Source organism: Filicampus tigris, chromosome 5, assembly GCF_054856515.1.
Source record: "Filicampus tigris isolate MCC_2025a chromosome 5, RoL_Ftig_1.0, whole genome shotgun sequence".
In the NCBI taxonomy this organism is placed as follows: Eukaryota; Metazoa; Chordata; class Actinopteri; order Syngnathiformes; family Syngnathidae; genus Filicampus; species Filicampus tigris.
In genome coordinates, this window is record NC_141221.1 from 18,568,369 (window position 1) to 18,591,306 (window position 22,938).

The 22,938-nt window shown below is 41.9% G+C and overlaps 1 protein-coding gene across 1 annotated transcript; it reads right to left on the bottom strand.

Annotated features, from left to right (window-relative positions):
- Positions 1–11,360: 11,360 nt before the first annotated feature.
- Positions 11,361–13,311, bottom strand: aplnra (apelin receptor a). The gene has a single exon (XM_086030732.1). The coding sequence runs from the start codon at positions 13,142–13,144 to the stop codon at positions 12,056–12,058; it is 1,089 nt and encodes a 362-aa protein (XP_085886858.1). The 5' UTR covers positions 13,145–13,311; the 3' UTR covers positions 11,361–12,055.
- Positions 13,312–22,938: the final 9,627 nt, after the last annotated feature.

The window sequence follows — 22,938 nt, forward strand, 5'->3', positions numbered from 1 at the left end:
AGGTTTAAGAGGGTGAGGTGGAGGAGGAGGAGGAGGAGGAGGAAGTGGAGATTAGGCTAAGTACAGATGTTTTAGGGCACCCTCTATGTTACACAATGATGACAATGAAAATCATATTCATACATTACACTGAGCACATGCCAGTTTCCAAATAGACAGAAAAAAACTGAGCATAGTGTTACAACTATTGAAAATAAACACGTGACAATGGAAGCTAATTTAAAAATGGATTTGGATTCCAAATTCTGATTAACATTTATTAATAACAATCAACGAACTAACAAACCTATATCCGGCTGCATAGTTGACAAACAAAAAAAGTTTGCATACAGGTTTAGAATTACAGCCAAGTTTTGTTGAAATATATGCCCATATGTTAGTGTTTAGTGGCAAGAGGAGGCTCTCTTGTTCAGGGCTCTCATTGGCTCGCTGGCAGCCCACTCCTCAATGCAAAACTCCACAGTGCTTGTTTTTTGAATTGTCTGTTTAAAAATTCAAAAATTAAAATGGTCATTTTTTTTTAAATTACATTCTAGGCAAGTCAGTTGCAACACTGAGCAGTTGGACATCAATGATTGAAAGCAAAAAGAATTCACACTTTCAGTATGCTCGTGCAGTGAGTACTAAGTAAGTACCGGTAATATCTCATTAATGTGCCATCAGTCTATGATTTGTGTAACAACTTTATTTTTTGTCCCTATTAATTTCATCATGGCACCATTGTAATTTTAATCCCATACTTCCTCACCGACGCTCAAAGGCACAAACAAAAATCTGTTTGTGTTGCGCTCTTGGCAATAAACGTGATTCGATAATATGTTGTGCTTTCTTGCATGTAGTGTGTCAATGTGTAATTATTTGATTAACTGTGATTTTTTATTTTATATTATTTGTGATTTCATGTATGAACCAACTGTGATATTTTAAATCGGGTTAGGTTATCACACACACACACACACACACACACACACATATATATATATATATATATACATATATATATGGTGGGACGAATCCAGAAGTTTAGTAGACTAAGTACTGCTGAATCATGCAAATCATCAAGTTGGAAGAAGGGGGAGAAACTCCATTCTAACTGTTGCATCAGCCTCATGAAAATGTTTGCACTGAAAGTCTGTAGTTGGTATTTTCTTCATCTCAAGACTTGTTTAGCATAACGTAACATACACTCACTCATGTTCATTTACAACAAACTGAGCAATATTTGTGTGCTGTTGAATCCAGTGGTAAAACACCATATACCATACTATACCACCAATAAAACCACTGCAAATCAGTGTTCTCTTTCCATTGCCTCCTGGGATGTTTGTTTTTCCCTTTGTTACCTGGATCCCACCTGCTGTCATGGGATGCAAACACTACACGATGGATGAAATCAGTACATGTTGATACGTGGAAGAGGGGCATTTGTTTAATAACAGAAGAGATATACAGTATTTTATCAAAGGAAAGTGCTGACCCAACTTTAAATCATTGTTCGTCTGATTTCTCTAAATATTTTATTTGGTCATACTGCTTTAGACAAAACTGCAGTGCTATACCCCAGAGTGTTTCGCCTCTCTCGGGACAAACAGTGTCACTTAGACCCCTCCCCAGCCAGCACTTCTCACATGATCGTAAAAGAGAAAGTGTCAAAGCGGCAGCAATAGACATGAAGGAACCATCGGCAGAGATGAACCCACAGATACAGATCAGTGCCGAGGAACGCGAGGAGCGGCTCAACATGGACAGTCTGGACGGTGAAAGTGTGGACGAATGTGACGCTGCCGACAAGGAGACGCAGGCAAAGGTGCAATCTGTTTTCCAGCAGGTTCGCAGCCAGATCAGATCACAAGTGGCCGTGAAAGCATCGAAGGGTAGCATAATAGAATTGGTGAATCGACTCAAAGACAAACAGTCTTTGGAGCAGAGCATGTGCTCGGAGAAGGAAGAACACCTCACAGGTGAGAGCCAGGGCGAAGCAGATTTGAGAGAAGAAGCATTGTGTGCCATTTTTGAGAAGAAGCTTGAGGACACCAAAAAGGCCCTAAGGGATGAGTTTGATGAGCAGCTTTCACAAGTGCGTAGTGAGATTCAGACCTACACTGAGCAGTCCCTTAAAGACTTGGAATGTAAGATTCAAAGGACACCGCCACTCAAAGAACAACAAGAGGGCAAAGGACAAGACAAGAAACAGAAGCCTTCAACAGCTACTTTGTCTAAGAGAGGACGAGCCTTGACCCGAACCATGACCACCATCATTCCCAAGACTTCCCCGTCCGTCATTGTGGGTCCACGTGCCAAATCAGAGACTCTGACCTCATCAAAGGTGGAAAACTCTCGAATTGTGCTGAAAGAACCTGCAGGTGTCTCTTCAATGGGTCGCAAGTCCTACCACATTCGCAAACCTCTCCCCCCAGTCTGGCCCCCGTTGCACCAGTGCAAAAAGACTGTTGGGCCAAAATCGAAAATAGGAAAGTGATTCAACTCAAAGATACAGCCTGTTCATGTATGAAGGTTTAGAGGCACTATAAAAAAACAATAAATGTAAACAATTACCTGTTACTGTTGTAAGCGTGGAAATGTTTGTTTTTGAGCTGATATTAGTGCATAGATTATTTTCTTTAAGATGTTATGATATTAAAGTGAGTGAAGCTAAATTATCTCATCTCATCTTCTTCCGCTTGTCCGGGATCAGGTCGCGGGGGCAGCAGCTTTATCAAGTCACGTCAAAATTATTTATATAGCCGTTAATCACAAGAATATCTCAAACGGCTTCACACGCTCATATCTGACAACATATTAACGGCATCTCCTGATCTTAACCCTCAGGAGGTCAAGGAAAAACTAAAAAAAAACCATCTGGGGAAAATGAGAAACCTCGAGAAGGGACCACAGATAGGGGAAACTCCCGTCCAGGATGATCAGGCTGCAAAGGGTACCGAGTGGGCAACATTTAACACATATTACGATACTATACAATGTTGGTTAAAATAATGTGAAAGTCAATCAAATGAAGTGCTGCAGGAAGACAACTTCGATGAAGTGGGTCCCTGCCCAGTTGGTCAATGTAGAAATCCCCATAGCAGCGCCTCCAAGGATGTGGTCAACCTCCGATCTTGTAGCGGTCAGTTGCTGTGGGATTCGAAACAGCAACCTCCAATTTGGTCACCATCACCTAATTCTCAAGCCTGGAAAAAGGGGGCAGAGAAAAGAATAGAAGCGGCAGTAAAGAGGCCAACAAATACGTACAGTAGTTCAACTAAATAGAAAACACTCTAGAACCTGCTGAAGTATTTTTGGCTCTCACGATCACTAAAAGACCAGCATTTTGTGAACGAAGGTTTCAGGACTGACCATATGGTATCACTAGGTTGATCAGATAAGAAGATGCTAATCCGTGCAATATTTTATAGGTAAGTAGCAAAACCTTGAAATCACATCTCAAGTGGACTGGGAGCCAATGCAAATCGGAGTAATATGATCAAACTTTCTCGTCCTTGTCAAGAGGCTGGCTGCAGCATTTTGGACTAGCTGCAGACTTTTAAAACCAGACAGTGGAAGACCATTGATCAAAAAGTTACAATAATCGAGGCGAGACGTAACAATTCGTAACTATTCAATAGAATTGGACGAATTTTAGCAATATTGTGAAGATGGAAAAACACAGTTCTAGTAATATTCTTAATGTGCATTTGAAAAGACAGAGTTGAGTCAAATATAACATCGAGATTTTTTGTTGAATCACTTTGGGTAATAGTACATTTAGTGGCGTCCTTAAATAGGTGCCGATAACGAGCAGGGCCAATAATCAACATCTCGGTTTTATCTGAGTTAAAAAGCAAAAAATTGAAAGACATTCATTGTTTGATCTCAGCAAGGCAAACCTCTAGATTACAACAACTACGCGGGTTTGTTATTTCCAGTGGTATCATCAGCATAACTGTGAAACCTAATGTTATATTTACATATAATAAGCAGAAGTATGTAGATACTAAACAATTGGGGTCCAAGTACGGATCCCTGCGGGACTCCACATGTATCATTACAAAACTCAGAAGTTGCATTGCCATGAATTATGGTACATCCTCCCTGAACTAAATTAAACCAAGAAAGTGCTGAGCCTGAGATACCAGCACACGCTTCAAGGCGTTCTAATTGTATGTTATGATCGACAGTGTCAAAAGCAGTGCTAAGATCGAGAAGAGTAGTATTGATGACGTGTCGGCGTTCGTAGCTAGGAGAAGAGAATTAGTCACTTTATCAGAGTGGTCATCTTTTAATCCTGACTGAAGAGTTTCAAATCGATTATTAGCATCTTTAAAGTCATTGAGCTGTTGCGCTATGACTTTTTCAAGAATTTTCGCAATAAACGTCAGATTTGAAACCGGCCTATACTTACCGTAAAAAAAAAAAAAAAAACACCTCTGTGCACTCCTAAACATTATTTAAAGATCATCATATGGCTAATTTCCTGTGCACATCCACTTACCAGCTGGTAGAATCGTGAGTGGATTGAATTGTTTACAACTGTAGCTGCAACATAAGACCATCGAGATGTGATGAAGAGATGATGATGAAGCCGACTGGAGCAAACCAGGGGACATCAGGAGATTATTTAAGATTGAGTAATAACCCAATACTATTGCGTTTTATTGCAAAACTTTTGCGTTTTAACGCAATACGCTTTGAGTTTTTATAAAATAATTATTGCAAAATAATGCAAGATTATTTTAAGAGGAAACAAAGACTTCCACTTCCATCCATCCATTATCTGTACCGCTTCTCCTCACAAGGGTCGCGGGGCGTGCTGGAGCCTATCCCAGCTGTCTTTGGGCAGTAGGCGGGGGACACCCTGAACTGGTTGCCAGCCAATCGCAGGGCACACAGAGACAAACATCCGCACTCACAATCACACCTAGGGGCAATTTAGAGTATCCAATCAACTTACCGTGCATGTTTTTGGAATGTGGGAGGAAACCGGAGTGCCCGGAGAAAACCCACGCAGGCACGGGGAGAACATGCAAACTCCACACAGCGAGGCCGGAGCCGGGATCGAACCCACGACCTCTGAACTGTGAGGCGGACGTGCTAACCAGTCGACCACCGTGCCGCCACGACTTCCACTTCCGTCTCGTTTAAATGTATACGCTGGTAGAGTTTTTTACGGTTTAAAGATGTCCCACACAAGGACATACTTCGCATGCAAAGGGATAAGGTGCTAAATGTTAACAGTTAGTTAACAACACAAAATTGCTATCCCGGATTACACAGACAAGACAGGCAGGGCGTGTTTCTGTCAGTCAGTGAAATGGCGTCCTTGACCCCTGTGGCATTATCCACGTGTTGAACCACTAGAGGGCAAAATATGCATATGAAATGTGACTACTGGGAAGAACATGAAAAGCTCTGTGCAGGCGCTCGTAGAAGAGAACATGCAGTGGTCCTGCTTTTTAAAAGAACCCAACACAACACGTTCATTCGGTACTTGACCCGAGTAGGGACGAATAGAGGGGTGGACGAAAACCCACTTCCATCCATGCTTAATCCGTCTCTTTTAAAAATCTTCTCATCCTCCGTCCGTCCGTCCATCGTGGACAGACGCCCATTTTGGGGAAGGATGGACCGTTCTGTCCCTAGGGTGGAATGCCCAGCTCTGAAGAATTGCCTGAAGGCATGAGCTGAATGCAGAAAATATTTCTGATCACCGTTACAGTCGTCACAACTCCACTGTTAAGCCTGTTGCACAGTAAATTTAGGTTGAAGAAGTGTGCTTCCCAAAAAAATGTAATGCCCCCTGTAATTTCTTTCTGCAGCCGTGTCTGACTGAATCTCAGCGCACAGTCTCACACTTAGGGGATGAAAAGGGTCGATGACAATGTTATTGTAGTTGTACCATTTGACCAACAGGTAGCAGCAGATCACTGGCATGGATTCATATCCCAAAGAGGTGCGCTTCGCCCTTTGTACGTGGACATTTTAATTAACATGAATATCTACTGTATGTTTTTGTTGTTGTTTTGTTTTTGTTTTTACCAAGATGAACTCATAAACACTCTTATCTTTTGTAAAACAAAATGTCATTATGCCATTTTGAAGCTTTTATTGTCCATTACACTCTCTGGTGAGGATACAGCTGCTTCTAGACTACATTTATCAAAAAATACAATGCATCATGACAGCCCCATTAAGGCTCAGCTGCAGAAAAATGAATCCAGCTCCATCAACCTCTGGTGATTTAGCATGGCAACATGAGCACCTGAGTGCCCCCAGCAGCTGAACTAGCTTCTGGGGCCAGCCGCAGTGACAGAAGCTGCATTTAGGTCTGGAGCAAGCGGGCCTCACAATGGACTGGATAGAGAAGCGGGTGAAGAGGATCTTTGTGTGCTGAGGGATGATGAGTCCAGAGCAACCGTATCCGGAGGCGACGCAACGCCAGCACATTCAGGTCTGGCCAAGGCGTCGCTGTCTTCGGAAGCAGCATCTCGAGCTTAAATTATGACCAGCAGCACTGCTCTTTACCATGCATACAGAGGCTCTCTGGTCTTTCCTTCAAATAAATGGCTGAACATTTAACATAACAATCCAACCGGAGAACTACATTATGTATGCATTATATATGCACATGTACTAAAAAATGTTTTCAAACATGGCAATCAGGTTGTATTATTACAGATTGTTTGCAGATGGGGAAGAAAGTTAAGACACCGCTTGTTATGTCACCTATGTGTAGTGCTAGTGTTCTAAAACTAAGCATGTCTTAAATAGATGCATCTTGATACAACCTCTTAGTGTATCATCTAAGGCATTTCCTCTTTTCCCTGATGAATTTTATGTCCCACGTGTTTGATACTTATTGTTTACAGTAACTTTTTCCATTTCCAATTTGAACTCAATCTTTGTTTTTTTTTCTTGTGTTTTCAATTAAATTAGGAAAAAGGAAACATTCATTCATCATAAAGAAGAAAACAATTTGAGGCTCAAAGAAGTATCTCAAAGGATCATTACTTTAACTCCAAATTTAAATGTTGCCCTGCCATTGGCAGGCGACCAGCCCAGGGTGATCCTGGCACCTGCCCAATGTGCTAGAGAAATTGAAGGGAAAGAACATTTGAATGTTATCCGAATGAGTTTTCTGCTCACAAAACTAATTGGATCCAATGTATCCTCTTCCTGGTGTGATACATTATTCCAAATACATTTACTTATGTGTGTGCTACAAAGTGGATAGTTGACCATGACTGAAATCCACTCACTCACCTGATACAGAATTCATTAAGAAGTTCTCCAATAGGCGATCATTTCCCTGAATGACAATTATAGGAGGGCACAACTTAAATTCCGACTCATTTAAAGAGCCCGAGGTCCTACTCATAAAAGGCGACTTTCCATTTAAATTTTATGTTTATCCTCCACTTTACTCAGCTGTTCTCAAAACTGACTAAAGTTGTGATTTCAGTAATTCTTCTGCAGTTGTAGCAATTTAGGCTATGATGAAAATGTTGACTGCCGTGTTCATTGTAGTACGGCGCCTCTGTACATCAATAAGAGTTGTTGCAGTGTGGCTGTTTCAAAGGACTCAAGAATTGCAGTCAACACTACTGTTATTATCAAAAGGGAAGATGTATGAAGACAACTAATGTGATTTCATGGTCACCATGTAAGCGTGGCAAAAGGGTGGTGAAATGGACATGCAGTAAATATAGCTGGGATTGGATAGCTAGCATCTACTTTTCCCCCTCCTTGACGCCCAAGGTGCTCCTTTGGTCAACGTTTTTTTCCCCCCCTGCATAAATCATAATAATTTTGAAAAAATTAGCCAAGTCGCTATACCCTTGGTTACATGATTGACATATACGTGCCCTGATGTCCTACAGCACATGGTACTGCTCGGTCCGCGATGCAGCTGCCGTAGTTGAGTTGGTCTGACACGCTGCGTTTTATCGAATTATCATTTAATTCAAGTTGTCGTACAGTCACCAAAAGCCGAGCATAGCAGTGTTTAATTGCAGAAAAGTCATGCAAAACTCATTTATAGAGTTATTGTGCGAGCCATCTTAAATTGAAATTGAGTGAGATGAGTTACTTGTAATTGCCCCTTTGTTCTTTTATTCAAGTACCGGTATGTGGATGCATGTATTTATTATTAGCACTATGAATAATAAATAAGAGCAGATTATTTAATCAGTTGCATGGAGCAAACTCATGATTATAATATATTTCTAGGAAAGGTATGAAATGTGCATACATATGTTTTTTATGTACATCAGATGATACTTTATCAAAAACATTTCATTCTGCAGTTGCCTTGCAACGAGAGGAGATTGAAACAAAAACAGAGGGAGCAGCATGACGCCACGGAAGGCAGTGGATCATTCACCACCTGCACGACAAATACCAAAAAGCCAAGAATAACACACAGTACTTGCTACTATTGCAGAGATATTCATTTAAATAAAACAACAAGAACAATTTCAATGTTGTAGTTCCGTTACATATCTCATGATGACAAGACGAAGATAAATACTTTGTATATGATGAAGAAAGAAAAACTTAGAATGGCAAACATGGTAGCCTTGCGAAGAGGAGGCTACATATGACCAAAATAAAACGTAATTTTCAGGGGTCTTTGTCAGTATGGGAGTATTTATTGTTTTGGTGCATCAGAGGCTATGCTGTCTAGACTGGCACTGGCCCCCTCACAGTCCCCCCCCCCCAACTCAGACACTTTATGTTATTAACTCAACTGTACATTGTGAGCTTTAATCCCTCGGACAGTTACTCATCACAAGGCGTCAATCCCTGGCTCACTGAGCAGCAACAGCCTTTATAATGCTGTCATGTGACAAGACAGCACCTTCCAACAAGAGCACAACAAAGCAAAATGTTATGTCATTTCTATGTGTAGGTTAACGTAAATGCAATTTAATCATGCATCTTTTATTTGACCTTTATTGTGGTTAATTGTGTTAATTCTGGAAAGCATCACACATATGTTACAGGAATGAGGTGCTGATTCTACGCGTGTGTGTGTGAGTACTCTATGACAACAGGTGGACGGACGCTACAGAGAAAGTCTGTAAAGTGTTGACAGCCTACGGAATGTGTCAGATCTCAGTGTCCATGTGCATATTAGCACACGCACGCACACACACACACTCACACAAAGTGCATTTGGTGCTGCTTGGGTGGGATAGAACAGCAGGGAGATCTGAGGAGAGGCAAACACTTGTGTTTTGGTGGCCCTCTTCACAAGGCCCATTTGGGTGTGACAGCTCAGCTCACATGACGATAACACACAGGAACAGGCACCTGTGTCTGTTTGTTTAGTCCAGTTCTCACTGACGTCCACGCCGCTCTTGATTCTCCGCAAAACTGTTAATTACAAATGCAAAGCTCGCAATAGTCTTGTTGCTTTTCATCACAAGGTTCGTGTACCTATCCAAAGTCTTTGGATAGGTACATGAGTCTTGACTTTAACAGTGACACATTTTGAGCAATATGATGACAATGTGGCGTAAACAACCTGGTTATCAAATTGGATCAGTACTAAAAAATGAGGAAAAAACAAACAAACTTTGGATCAGCACCGAAAATTGAGAAAAAAAACAAACATCAAACAAACAGATTTTTGAAAAATCTTCAAATTGCTCCGTTACCCAGATCAAGACCAACATTTGATGTTATTTTGCCCTCACCACTAGCTAAGTCTCATGGTAATAGGTTAAGCTCCATCGGCAATCTTGCTAAATAACAAACAAAACATATACCGGATGAAAACATAAACACCTTGGTGGAGGTGATCATCAAAATGTAAACCATTCCATACATTCCTACATTGTTTGCGAAGCAGATTGAACTGTTGACCAAAGTCAACTTCTTTTCAGTAATCGGCCATACATAATCATGAATCATCGTAACAACCAGGTGAACTTTCTTTTTGGGCTTGTTCTCACCCACGCAGGCACACAGGCCACACACAAGCATAGGCAACATTGAAGTGTTTTCTGGAGCATACGACTGTTGTTTTTCCGAGCAGAGCCATTTCCTATAGACCCCCCTCGCGCCCCACCTCTTCCCTATGCGGTGCTTGGGTCAGCTGGTCTTCTGGGTGACTTATCTCGTATTGAACAGGCGGCGCTAACAGCATCGGACAAGTTGTGAGCCTAGCTCATCTCAATAATAATAACATGGAGTCCAGACAGTCCTGCATGCACGATTGGCTCCGCCTCATTTCACTGTAATAATGTTGATCTGATATTGGCAATGGTGTGCAAATATGAACCAGATGAGGGCTTTGGGTCTTTTTCACGATAACATTGTTTTAAGGTGCAGTAAAAGACAGTTTGGGCTTTGCGTGCCTGTAAACTCAGGATACTGTAGTGCACTCATAAACCCCAAGCAAAAGGCACCCATGTGATTGGACGATGAGGCTGTGCACACTGGCCTTCGGACAGATTTCAACATCCACTGCAGCTTTGACCAGGAAGTACACACATGTAACATGTGAGCAACAAAGATGCGTTGCGAGGCAAAAGACGCACGTGTGTTGCTGTATTTTCTCCCAAATTCTGCACTGAATACTGTACCATTTCCCTCGTGTGAGAAGACCTCCGTCCTGCTCAACCTGCACCCCACCCCCACCCCACTGCAGCCCAACAAGCGCTCTGACCGCAATCTCTTGTCACCACGGACAAATATTGACTTGTTCAGTGGCTCAGCTTCTGCCAGGATTAGAGCGCCACTTCCTCCCTCCACCATCTCTAAACAGTCATTATGTCTCAGCAAATCAAAGCACTCCTCTGAAGAGTCACATGCTTGAAAAAACGGATCGTTTCGAGATGACCCCATTGAAGGTTTTTAATTGACTTGCTTTAAATTTGTGTACCCACTTACATGCTGTCAACGTGCACTTAAAATTGTTTCTCCAAATTTCATGATTTTTAAAAATATTTTAACTCCTTTTTTAAAATAAAAAAAATTAAGAAAAATACACTTTCACATCTTTTTCCAAATACTAAATGTATTTGAACATCTTGCGCCATAAAATAGGACCCCATCTGTCACAGGTGAGCACTGAATACACAGTTTCAGGATGGCCGCTGATTTGCATAATCTGGTCACAGTCTGGATACTGACTGTGAATCAATAGAGATTAGAGATCTATTAGTCTGAAGGTGTAAACCAACTGCAAGGCATTCATAACAAAGCTGGAGATACATATCACCCAAATAACAGGACGGGGTAATGAAACTGATGTGGAACTACATGATAAAAGAACCCTCTTTTGTTCTGCTTCTTCTTTTCATTTCAAGTTTCTGTGGTGCAACAGTACTTTTCACACTCAATGAAGAGCAGAGATCTTGGTTTCATAGAGCACATCTTTAATACAGTAGTTAGTTACAGTGATGTCAAAAATAAAACATACAAATTCATCAGTTATGTAGAGCCTCTTTATTGCCGAGGCCACGCCGCATCCCTCCACCCACCCCAACACCCGATTCCTGTCCCCCAACAACAACATTTGTCAACTGCCATCTGCCGCTCTACACCCCCCCGTCTCCTCGGGAGATCTTTCTATATCATTAAACTGCAACACCTTTGCTCCTCTTTCATGCCCTCCTCTCTCCCGCAAAACACATTTTAAAGGACGACATACTGTATACACATTCAGTACAAGTGCTTCTAAAACAAAACAGTAATAGATCTGGACAAATGCCCTGGTATGAAAATACTGTACACCTTTAAGATTCATCCAGTGTCATTCATTTTTTCTTTTTTTTTGGGGGGGGGGGGGGGGGGGGGGAATTGATTCCCAATGCAAAGAAAAGGAGGAGGAACAAAGCAGCAAGGGAGCTCAGCCAGCTGGCTCCTGCCTTCCAAGTCCACTTGAAATGATGGAGAACAATGAGCGGGAGAACGTCAAAGTTCATCTTCTCGTCTTACCAGCGCAAATGGACACGTAAAGTCTGTATTATTTTTTTTTTACGAGTGTTCCAGTGGTTGGAGCTGGGACTGTCCCACGGCTCCTCCTTTGCTCCACATTTGGCCTTCCTCTCTACACCTTGGTGGCTAGAGACTGAATCTCGGACTTCTGAGTCTGGGCACTCAGCGTGGACGACATGGAGCTCATGTGGCCGTGCATGGCCTTCTTCAGGTTGAGCAGGCACAGGCACTGCGAGCGAAAGCGCAGGTCGAAGAAAGCGTAAAGGAAGGGGTTGAGGCAGCTGTTGACGTAGGCCAAGCAAGTCGCGTACGGGTGAGCCAGAAGCAGGAAGCGCAGGAAGCCGCAGGAGCTCGGGGCCAGGTTCAGGTAGGACAGGGCGTCCATGCTCTTCAAGATGTGGAAGGGTGTCCAGCAGAGGGCGAACACGACCACCAGGGTGGTGATGATCTTCAGAAGCCTTTTCTTCTTCTGGTCCTCCTTGCGCAGATTGTTGAAGTGGCGCGTGACGGTACAGCCGATGAAGCAGTAGAAGATGGTCATGGCCAGGAAAGGAAGGAGGAAGCCCAGAGCCGAGGAGGACAAGCTGAGCCCGGCGATCCAGAGGAACTCGTGCCTCTGGTTGAGGGTCACCAGGCTGAAGTCCATTGCGCAAGTGGTCCGGTTGCTGTTCATGTCGCTGATGGTGGTGCGGAAGAGCAGCGTGGGGAGAGCCAGCAGGCCGGACAGCAGCCATATCGCGCCGAGGGACGCCAGCATGGTGCCCCTTGACCTCAACCTGCTGCTGGACAGAGAGTGCACGATGGCCAGGTAGCGGTCAAAGCTGAGGCAGGTGAGGCAGAAGACGCTGGCGTACATGTTGACCAGAACCACGTAGCTGCTGATCTTGCACAGAGCCACGCCGAAGGGCCAGTGGTACCCCAGAGCCGTGTACACGGCCCACAGAGGAAGGGTCACCACGAAGGTGAGGTCAGCCAGCGCCAGGTTGCCAATGTAGACGTCCGCCGCCCGGCGCTTGGATTTGGACCTCCACACGGTGAAGATGACCACGCCGTTTCCCGACAGGCCGAGGATGAAGATGAGCATGTAGAGGACCGGGATGAGGGAGTAGGAGGGCTCCCACTCGGAGAAGTCGCACACCGTCTCGTTGTCGTACTCGTAGTACTCGTAATTGTCCACATATTCCCCCGTGGTGGTCTCCATGGCGCAGGGCACAAAAAATCCTCAAGGAAAAATCAAAGTGTCTAAATGAAAAGAAGAAACTCAAAGTCCTGCAGTGGTCCAAAAAGGCCTCTGAGATAAAGCAAACGCAACAGGAACTGGACGTCCTGCTGCTGGCAACTGGAGGAGAGGGACGCCAAGTGAGTGAGTGACTGTTGCCGGCTGACTGCCTTTTTAAACTCGGCCCCCCAAACACCCCTCACTTCCCACCCCCCAGGATGACCCCACCTTTCTACTCCTCTCCTCCCCCCTCCCACAAACATATCTTAGCCCTCCCCCTTTTCTCAAGAATATGTTATTCTTGTTGAGACAGGTCAAACCTGATTTGGATTTGGGTTTTTTGGTCCCAAATTACTGGAATGATTATCTGGATTGTAATATTGTTTCATTTAGGGTGTTCAGATAGAAATGTAAGAACTTTTTGTCCATTTTTGAAGGATCCAAAATATTTTAGATAGTGACTCTTTGAAGTGAATTTTGAACACGTTTTAAGCAAACTTTGGACAACTTTAATTTTTACGTTCGCTTCTGCCATGTGTGGGTCCGAGAAGGGTTCTGCACCTGAGCAGGACATGTCTTGACTTGAGGCATCATGTTTTACATCACAATTAGTCCAATTAGACGCTTGTTAAAAGTGTTAAGTGTCAGACGTTTAGTCACCCCCCCATAGAAAAAAAACCCCTCCAATTCGACCAAAACTCAATTCTAACAAATATTAACAAATATAAAATCGTAATTATGAAGAAGATGAATGTCAAAGTGTTTGAAGATTAGATTAAATGACAGCAGGTGAAGTGTCAATTCAATTCTCAAGTCTGGAGATTAATTTCCATGAGAACACAACACATAGACACACTGCTTCAAAAGAAAAATGAAAGGAAACGTCACATTCTGTTCATGGATTCCATTTAAAAACAAACAAATAAATCCCTTTTTTAATTTAATTGATTTACTATATTGTGCGTAATATGTGTTCATTTGAGCTGCTGTTAATTGCATTTAATACTACTGAAGTGGGGTATGTAAACGACTATTACGATTAGACACTGCAAGATTATATATTTGGATCTGATTTTTGTACAGCTAAACATAGAAAAAGGCTTAGACAATCAATACATATTCAGAATAAATGTTTGCAATTTTAAAACCGCTTAAAAAAAAATCGGATTTATTTTGAATCTATCAAAATAGGGTATGTCACGTATGGTGTAGTGGTTCATTCACCAGACTGTATTGCGGGTAGTCATGGGTTCAGTTCACACTCAGTGATTGTGTGAGTGTGAATGGTTGTCTGTCTCAATATGTGCCCTGTAGCTGACTGCTGACCAGTTCAGGGTGTAGTTTGTCTATTGCCCCAAACCAACACTCAGTGACCCAGAACAGGATAAGTGGCACTGAAAAGGGATGGAGGGCAAAATATATATATATATATATATATATATATTATATATATATATATATATATATATATATATATATATATATATATATATATATATATATATATATATATATATATATATATATATATATATATATCCCTTTGAAGTAATTTAAGTAAAAAATAAATGATTCCAAATTTCTACCTATACTTGATCCTCACCCACAATGCATTAACTGCGACAAACAGTCAAACACACACCAGGTGGGGCCCACCTCTACCTCACTCCCAGGGAGAGGATTGGCGCCCTGCCGCTTGCATCCCTTGGACAAATAAATGTATAGATTTAAAAAAATAAAAGCAAGAAGATAAGAAACAGATGGCCAGATTAAAGCGTTGTCTTGGATATCTTCTGAAGACCTCCTTACTTGTTAATCATAGCCGTGATAGTGAAAAGATAAAGACCTGATGCTGATCCTCAAGTCAGTTTTATGGCAGTGGGAGACTGTTTTTTTTTGGAGTGAAGATTTACTCACTCTTGTTTCTAAATTAAAAAGTTTAAAGAGTTCTTTCCTTGAACTGCATGGAATTTGACAACTGATGTGGGCGTTATGACATTTTTCAGTGCAAAGACAAAAGGTTGGTGATATTCTGCTATATTAAGTGAGCAAAAGGAGACGTGGGAATCATTTATTACAGCTGCATGTCAGCCCCAGTGTGATCAGAGGAGCAGATAGCTGTGAGGATTGTTTGAAGTGAAAATTGTTGCTGGTGCACACGCTCCCCTTTACATGATTTGCTGCCAACGAGACCTCGCAAATCAGGCAGCGGCATTTCGAAAGGTCAAGGGTTGCACGGGCCTCCAGGGTCACAGTGCAGTGTCATTTGAATGAGACTGGTAACAAGGTCGGACACAAAGCGAGAGTCATCCCTCCTGACTACTTTTTACTGCACGAAAATAACAATAATTCATAATGCTCCCTGATGGGTGTTTCCACCTAGTTTAGTTCTGATTGGAGACCTTTCGCACGGGCTCGCTAAGTGCCGACTCCTCTGTGTCAGACGAAGTCACACACTTGCGCCGTAGAGCCAGTGGCACACCCCCAAATGTGCGAGGGCACTGCTCCTGCTGAGGAGTTTGCTGATTGGCAGAACATCTTGTTTACGTGCCGGTTCGCTGTCTTTTTGCGTGTCCATACAATGATTTGTACTAATGTGTGCTTACTTATTCAGGGCATCAACAATTAGGCATCAGCTAATAACAAATCGATGACTGTTTCTTTAAACTTGTAACAGCTTTTATTTGAGTGTCCTCAATTAAACTCTTAAACGTGAGGGCATGACACCATACGCCTATATATTCCACACATCTGACAACTCTTGACCTCCCTTCGCACTGAACTCCACCTTATGTCATCTATTGTACATTTTTATTGACTGAAGCACTTTAGTCTTAATAGGTAATACATGCTGTGTTTCAATAGCATTTTATATGTAAGCATCGTTTGTTAATAACAATAAAATGTCAGATTTTTTTTCCAGTGCTGTGTCATGGATGATTTCATTGTTGTTCAAAGTTGAATGTTTGAGGTTTGAAATTTTTTTGGAGTCACTTAGCTTACTTTACCTGCGGGGTAGAGCCATTAAACTTTTATCATGTGCATAATGTATTACAATAACATGTCCCACATTATGCTCCACACAGTTTATTTGTATTTGTGCCAGTAAGTAAGTAAGCTTCATGAGTAAAGGGGTCGGCAACCTTAAATACTCAAATACTCAAAGAGCCATTTGACCACCTCCCACAGAAACAACAAACAAACAAACAAACAAAAAACACAGGAGCCGCAAAAACCTTTTGACATCTGAAGTGAGGATTAAAAAAAAAACACATTTTGAACTGAAAAAAGGTGTTTCAGATAAAACTGTCAATGTCTGTCACTATTTGAGCCCTTCTTGTATTCATTTAATTAAAGCCAAATTTCATTATCCACCTCCAGCGAACCAACAATGCAAAACCAAAAATGCTGACTGTGTTCCATCATTATTTTATCACGTGTGGAGCATGCAGCTATCAACTTGAATTAAAAAGGACTATTTCACTTCACAATGTAAAATGTATATTTGTTAAATAATAGCCAATGAAGATATTTATTCTACCTGGTGAATGTGATTTTTACACCTGAACTTCAGCACACAGTATTGGCACATGAGGGCTGCAGACATCACCGTCATCTTCTCACTTTTACATATTTCATGTAGCATGTAACATGAAACAGTCTGTTTTCCTCAGAAACTTCTTTTCTCTGATATATCCATAGTTTGTCTACTGGGGGACAAACAGCGTAATTATCAGTGCTCGTGACACTTATTTTGAGTGACAAAAAAAAATCTTTCAATGTTCACAAGAGAGCCATGATATTCAAGTTTAGAATTACATTTTTTAAAAATGATATAACCCATTTCAAATGTAAATTATCTTCCAAAGTCAGAGACAGCCACAGCAGAAGCATGAGAAAGCCACATGCAGCTCTAGAGCTGCGCGTTGCAGGCCCCTGGCACAGATAGAGGCTGCAAGTAATAGCATCACAAATCAACCAATAAAAAACACAAGAATGCGCAGGCTCTTGAAGTATTGTTTGTGTTCACGCACTTATTGATTACAAAATACTGGACTTTTTCAGCAGAGACATCTTAAGCAACATCTTGGCTTAATTCCTGGAGAAATTCTGTGTTAAAACCAAAAACAAATCCTTCAAAAACTATTCAAAGACTACCACTAAGCGGACAGTGCCGTGTGCATCAAACATAGTGCGAGATGAATCCAAAAGGCGTCATGCACCCTGGGAGACACCTGGCCTTCAAATCCACATGAAGAAAGATACTTTGGCGAGCAAAAATATAACTACAGCACAGCTTGTGAGTTGATTGTTTTTGTTGCCATGCAAAACAAAAACCTTGACTGTTTCGCCCGTGTTTGTGTTCCTTTCATGTTTACTTGATGCATGCATTGTCTCTCTGGCGACCTTTCAACTCTGATCATTTCAAAGTTTGCGCTTTCTCTTCTGCGTTGCTTCTACTCTGCAGCGCGCCTCCATTTATATTGTTCTGCACCCATAGGTGCTTGGTCAGGAGCGACAGGGTCACAAGGTGTTTCCCTTCTGCTATTCAGGGTCCCCGACCACTCCCGCTTTCCCCAATTCATGTGCCTGTGCATGTGTGAGTCAATGCGGCTAAAAATAAGCGACAAAGGATAGGTGACACCCCCTTCCAAAAGTATTGGAACAGTGAGCCCATTTCCTCTATTTATGTTGTAGACTGACTAGACACATAATATTACATTAGATAAATAATGCCAACAGGACACATTTGGTTGAGGTGCCACACAGGAGATGCTTGGGGTCAAGGGGAAGCCGGGAAGGAAACGGTGTAGAAAACGCATAGGAAACAATAACACGGGAGAAAATAAAGAAGCGGGAGATGAGCCAAATGACAGAGAGGATGTTGGGGAAGAACTACAGGGACAAAGGGACAGTGTTGACGTTGATGAGAGGGTAGTGGCTGCCGGGGCGGCCAAGTTAATGACAGGGATTAGAGGCCGGGGACTGCCGGGATCTCAAGGCTCTGCTCTACTCCGGCCGGGACCTCCCACCCCAGGAGACCTGCGAGAATCTGACTCCATTTGGTCTTAAATCTCTTGACAACACAAAAACCCTGTGGCTCAATTAAGGGGAATTTACATGAACAGTGTTACTTGAAAGCTTTAAAGCGGTAGCCAACCCAAACATATTTTTTTCACAAATATTTTCTATGCAGGCCCACTAATTGAAACAGGACATTGGGATTAATATTGCATTTATGGAATATAGCAAAATCTACCCGTTTTTAGCTAGTTTAGGGGGCTGCCATTTTGTCACTTCTGTCAAGTGAAAATGACATCAAAGTTGCTCAGGGCTGAAGCTGAGCCATAATTGGTCGTTATATAAGCCCTGAGCAACTTTGATGTCATTTTCAGTCGACAGAAGTGACAAAATGGCCGCCCCCTGAGATGGCTAAAAATGGGTGCATTTTGCTGCTTAACTCATATTCCACTGTCAGGTTCATCAATTAGACATTTCAAAATACGACACCAAAAGAGGGAAGACGCTCAATTTCTTTGTTACCAGCTTGCAAGGAGAAGCGAAGAGAAAACACACTGTATTGCTGCGCAACAGTCCGCGAAGCAATACTTGACTCTAAGTTCTTAAAAAAAGCTTCACTCCACTTCACTTCACTATATATATTCTGCAACCCATTAATAGCATTGCTCTAATCTAAAACTACTAAACCACACAACACTATATGGATATAACATTATCAAATCACCCAGGATTATATGTTCATTCGACCTCAGCATGATAGGCAAACATGTGGCAGCTATTTGGTGATTAATAACAAGCAAAGGTGATTAATGACAAGCAAATGTGGGATAACTATTAAATAAGTATTACTTCATCCACCAATGCAATGCTCATCAGAATTTCTTTTTTGAACTAGTGAGCCTGCATAGAACATATTCTTGAAAAAAATATGTTTGGGTTGACTTCCTCTGTAATATCATGTTCAATCAAAAAATTGACTACTTTATGTTCTGTACAAGTGGATGCTTATTCTGCGAGCAAAGGAAGCATCTGGATCTCATGATTATTAAGAACTCAGTGCCCCAGGTGTGATTCCTTCTGCTTTTTGCAAAAATGCACCCTAACACCCCAAACCTGTCCCCTGTTAAGAAAAGTCAAGGTGAAACTGTAGGCCATGTGAAAACCAGGTGCTGTTCAGACTTCCCCCACGAAAAAAAAAAAAAAGTTCTCTCACAAAGTCTGACCGCAGTTTTCCTCTGAAAATGCAATAATTTGGTCCCGAGCAAGAATGGGACAGCTGTCACTGAGCTGACTGGCAGCGAGAAAGACCAGAAGCTGCACCTGAGCTAAATAATCAGTGTGCCAAACCACAAGCAGCAAACCTGAAAACGTTTCACTTACAAACAAATGACATTTTAATATTGCAGCCGACTACAAAGCACACACAGCTTTTGGACGTCTTCCAAGAAAAACACAATGTATTATTCTTGAAAGCTGCTAAAATGAGAAATAAGTTGTGTCCCTCAATATGGGCCCGGCAGGAATACTGCAGACTATTAATATTAGCCCAAGACACACAGATAAGGAGTGATGTAGACTCTTGTTTTTGGTCAAGGGCTGTGATTCACATCTGATGGATTGTGAGCAATCTTGGGTCAAAAATACATTTAAAACAAAATTGAAAACATTTCAAACAAACACAACATGCAACTGTCGAGTATTATCTATTTGAGTTTGTGGCGCAGTTTGAAGCCAAGATGTTGAATTGTTTTTTTTTTAATGTGGATTTTTACCTTCTGAGGATATAAAGGATCAGAAAGCCAAGTGTGTGACATGAGTTCAATGCAGAAAAGTAAAATGTTAAATTTTTGTGGCCTATTTATTTTGTGCAGTCTCTGTAGAGGACTTGTTGCTGTTGTCTTGCACTGCTAGTTTGTACTCAGCATAGACAAGTGGCCTTGTTACTTTTTCAGTTGTGTTATAAAAATGTGTCTTTGCTTGTCAGTTCCTTAATGAAGGACTGTGAAATGCACTTTGCACATTTACTTATTTGTATTTACGGGTAAAAAGATATGTTTTCAAAGACCTTTTTTTCTTTTTTAATTTTTGACTATTTTTGACATTTTGGCTCGACTTCTATTAAAGTGGGTGTCAGAGTTGAATTGTGGGTCCCGGGGTGAGACCATTTGAGAACCTCTATTCTAGGGCAAGTATGGATAAAATATGGAGATGCATACCTTCATATATTTGTCATTCAGGAATAAGAAATCACAGTCCTACAGTAAAAATAATCGTTCAAACTCTTATTCCCACATGAATATTAATGAATCTTCCCAAGACCTTATGGACAACTCTACACTTACAACTTTGTGGGAACAGTTTGAGAAGGGCCCCGCTGCACCAAGCAAGGCCAAGCTTGGAGAAGTTTGGTGTGAAAGAATTTGAGAGCCGTGAACCCCAAGATAAAACAAATTTTGTCATTAACTGGAACAGAGATTGTTCCACTGGAAGAATGGCCAAAAAAACAGACTCCAACAGCTCTCCTAGAAAAGGCGCAGCTCAGTATTCTAGCGACTGATGGCACCTCAAAGCATCTTGCAGTGACAACGCTGCGTCGACGTTTGCGCTGTTTCCCATCTGTCAGCTCTTTGACAGACACCAACAAACTGTAAACCGGTCGTCACCTCTCACCCCAGACCGGCCCTCTCCCTGCTAAAAACAAACAAAGCCAGTGCTAGTGTTGTCCACCTTTTACCTGCGCCATGTGGCGCTGATGCGGCAACATGTGGGGCCACATTTCTTCATTACCATCACAGTACAAGCATTTACTTTTAGATAGCAAACAATTGTACACATTGACGTATGTAGTGTTGGTTGTCTTAATATAAATGACATTTTAACAGTGGAATTCAGTAGAGCTTTGGCACTGTGCCCTGTGTGGCGGGGGTCCATTCTGAGGTTGTCAGCTTGTCTGCAGACACAGGCCAAGACCTTGGGATCTGACAACTGCTTTAAGGGAGCAAACAATAAAATCAACTTTTACACTCTGTTGACAACTTTGATGTGCAATCACAAGGCGTGTGTGTGTGTGGGATGGTGGTGGTGGTGGTGGTGGTGGGGGGGGGGGGGGTCTAGAAATGAAAACATCCTCTGACTCCCTCTAATTGTTTTGGCAGTTGTTTTGCTGTTGCTATCACCAAGACTGAAAAGTTTCCACGCAGTCCATTTCCTCTAATCAATCTGCTTTTGCAGTGATGAACTGTCATACAATAATTGCTTCATGCCACTTTTGTCTTCTTACTGTACAACTCATGTTGAGCAACTTACGGGACGGGCCCCTTAAATGTCATCAACACACAGCTGATATTGACATTTGACCTAGAGAGCATTCAAGATAAAGATGTGAGCAGGTGACTCTGAAGATGAAGCTTGCACGCAGGGTAGGTCCTCTGTTTTGGCATGTTAATGAAATTAGAGCAAGTGGGTGAGGAACGTGGCCTTCCCATTAGACGAGTACTTCAGGTTTCTCAAAGAGGAAGCGGGACACTGTTAAAACACAAAAAAGTCCAGATGCGAGGCCCCTTGAAACACTTCTCATCGTCTCCCTTGCGGTGAATGCCGACAAATTGGCTTTTAACGATCCCAAAACAGGCTCGGAGTCAATGTCAAAGCCATGTGTCACTCTTGTGAGCCTCGTTCGGGAAGGCCGGCTGCCTCCAAAACGAAGCCGGGACTCTAAGAAAATATTTGGATAAAGCCCTGTGCTATTTCAGCCCTCGAAATGGGCTGATCCACATCGTCGACACTCGGCACATGTTGTTGCACTTTCTCTTTTTGGGACTGAGGGCTTCGAAACACAGATGGGGGATTTAGCAAGAAGGCTTACATCAGTAATAAATACAGACAGCATTGTTAACCTTATGAGAAGATTTGAGTGTGAGCACACATTAATTCGGCATTTAGTCTAATCCTTCAGCTACTGGGATGTTGAATGACTTCTTGCAGAGATGTTTGTTGGCCGTGCATGACTGCAGCATGTGCTGGCCTTCTTTCACTGTGTCCGATTAAGCCGAATGCCTCCATCAAATATTCCAGATATGCTTTGTTACAAGATCCCAGCAGAACACCACTACTTCTTGACTGGAATCTGCTGTACCAAACATGGAAATAATGTATGCATTTAGTCAAAATACAGCCACACCCCCCTGTGTAAAATATGATAGTGTGTGAAACTGTCTCAGTGAGATGATGATGTCATGGAACTCTTTGGTGCAGTGATATGTCAGTTGCGATTGCTCCTTTTGCGAACGCCGCCTGTCGTCCCTTCAAAGAGCGGGGGTCTGTCTTTGTTTATCTTTCTCTCGCTCGTCGACGAACAACTTCACCCAATGTGCACGAGGGAATAAAACTCTGGGCCTCCTGTATGCCACATGCCAATAAGAGAGCTTTTTTTTGTACATTTTAATGAGAAAAGCACTTTGTGACAGTTGTCGTTGTTTTTTAAATTGTTCTATAAATAAAATACATTTGATTCATTTTTTACCCTCTTAGTATGTGAAGTAATAAAGCATTATTGAAGCATTTATTAAAGAAATTATATAATGTATTTTAATAATCAGAAGATAATTTTAGTTATAATTTTGTAATAAATTATTTACAACAGAATAATTGAGGTACTAGTCTCTTTTTAGAGAGTCGAACCTAGATAAGTGGCTCTTGAAAAGGAGTTGAAATTTCCGTCACTCCATCAATGAGATTGGTGTTAGTGGTCATGG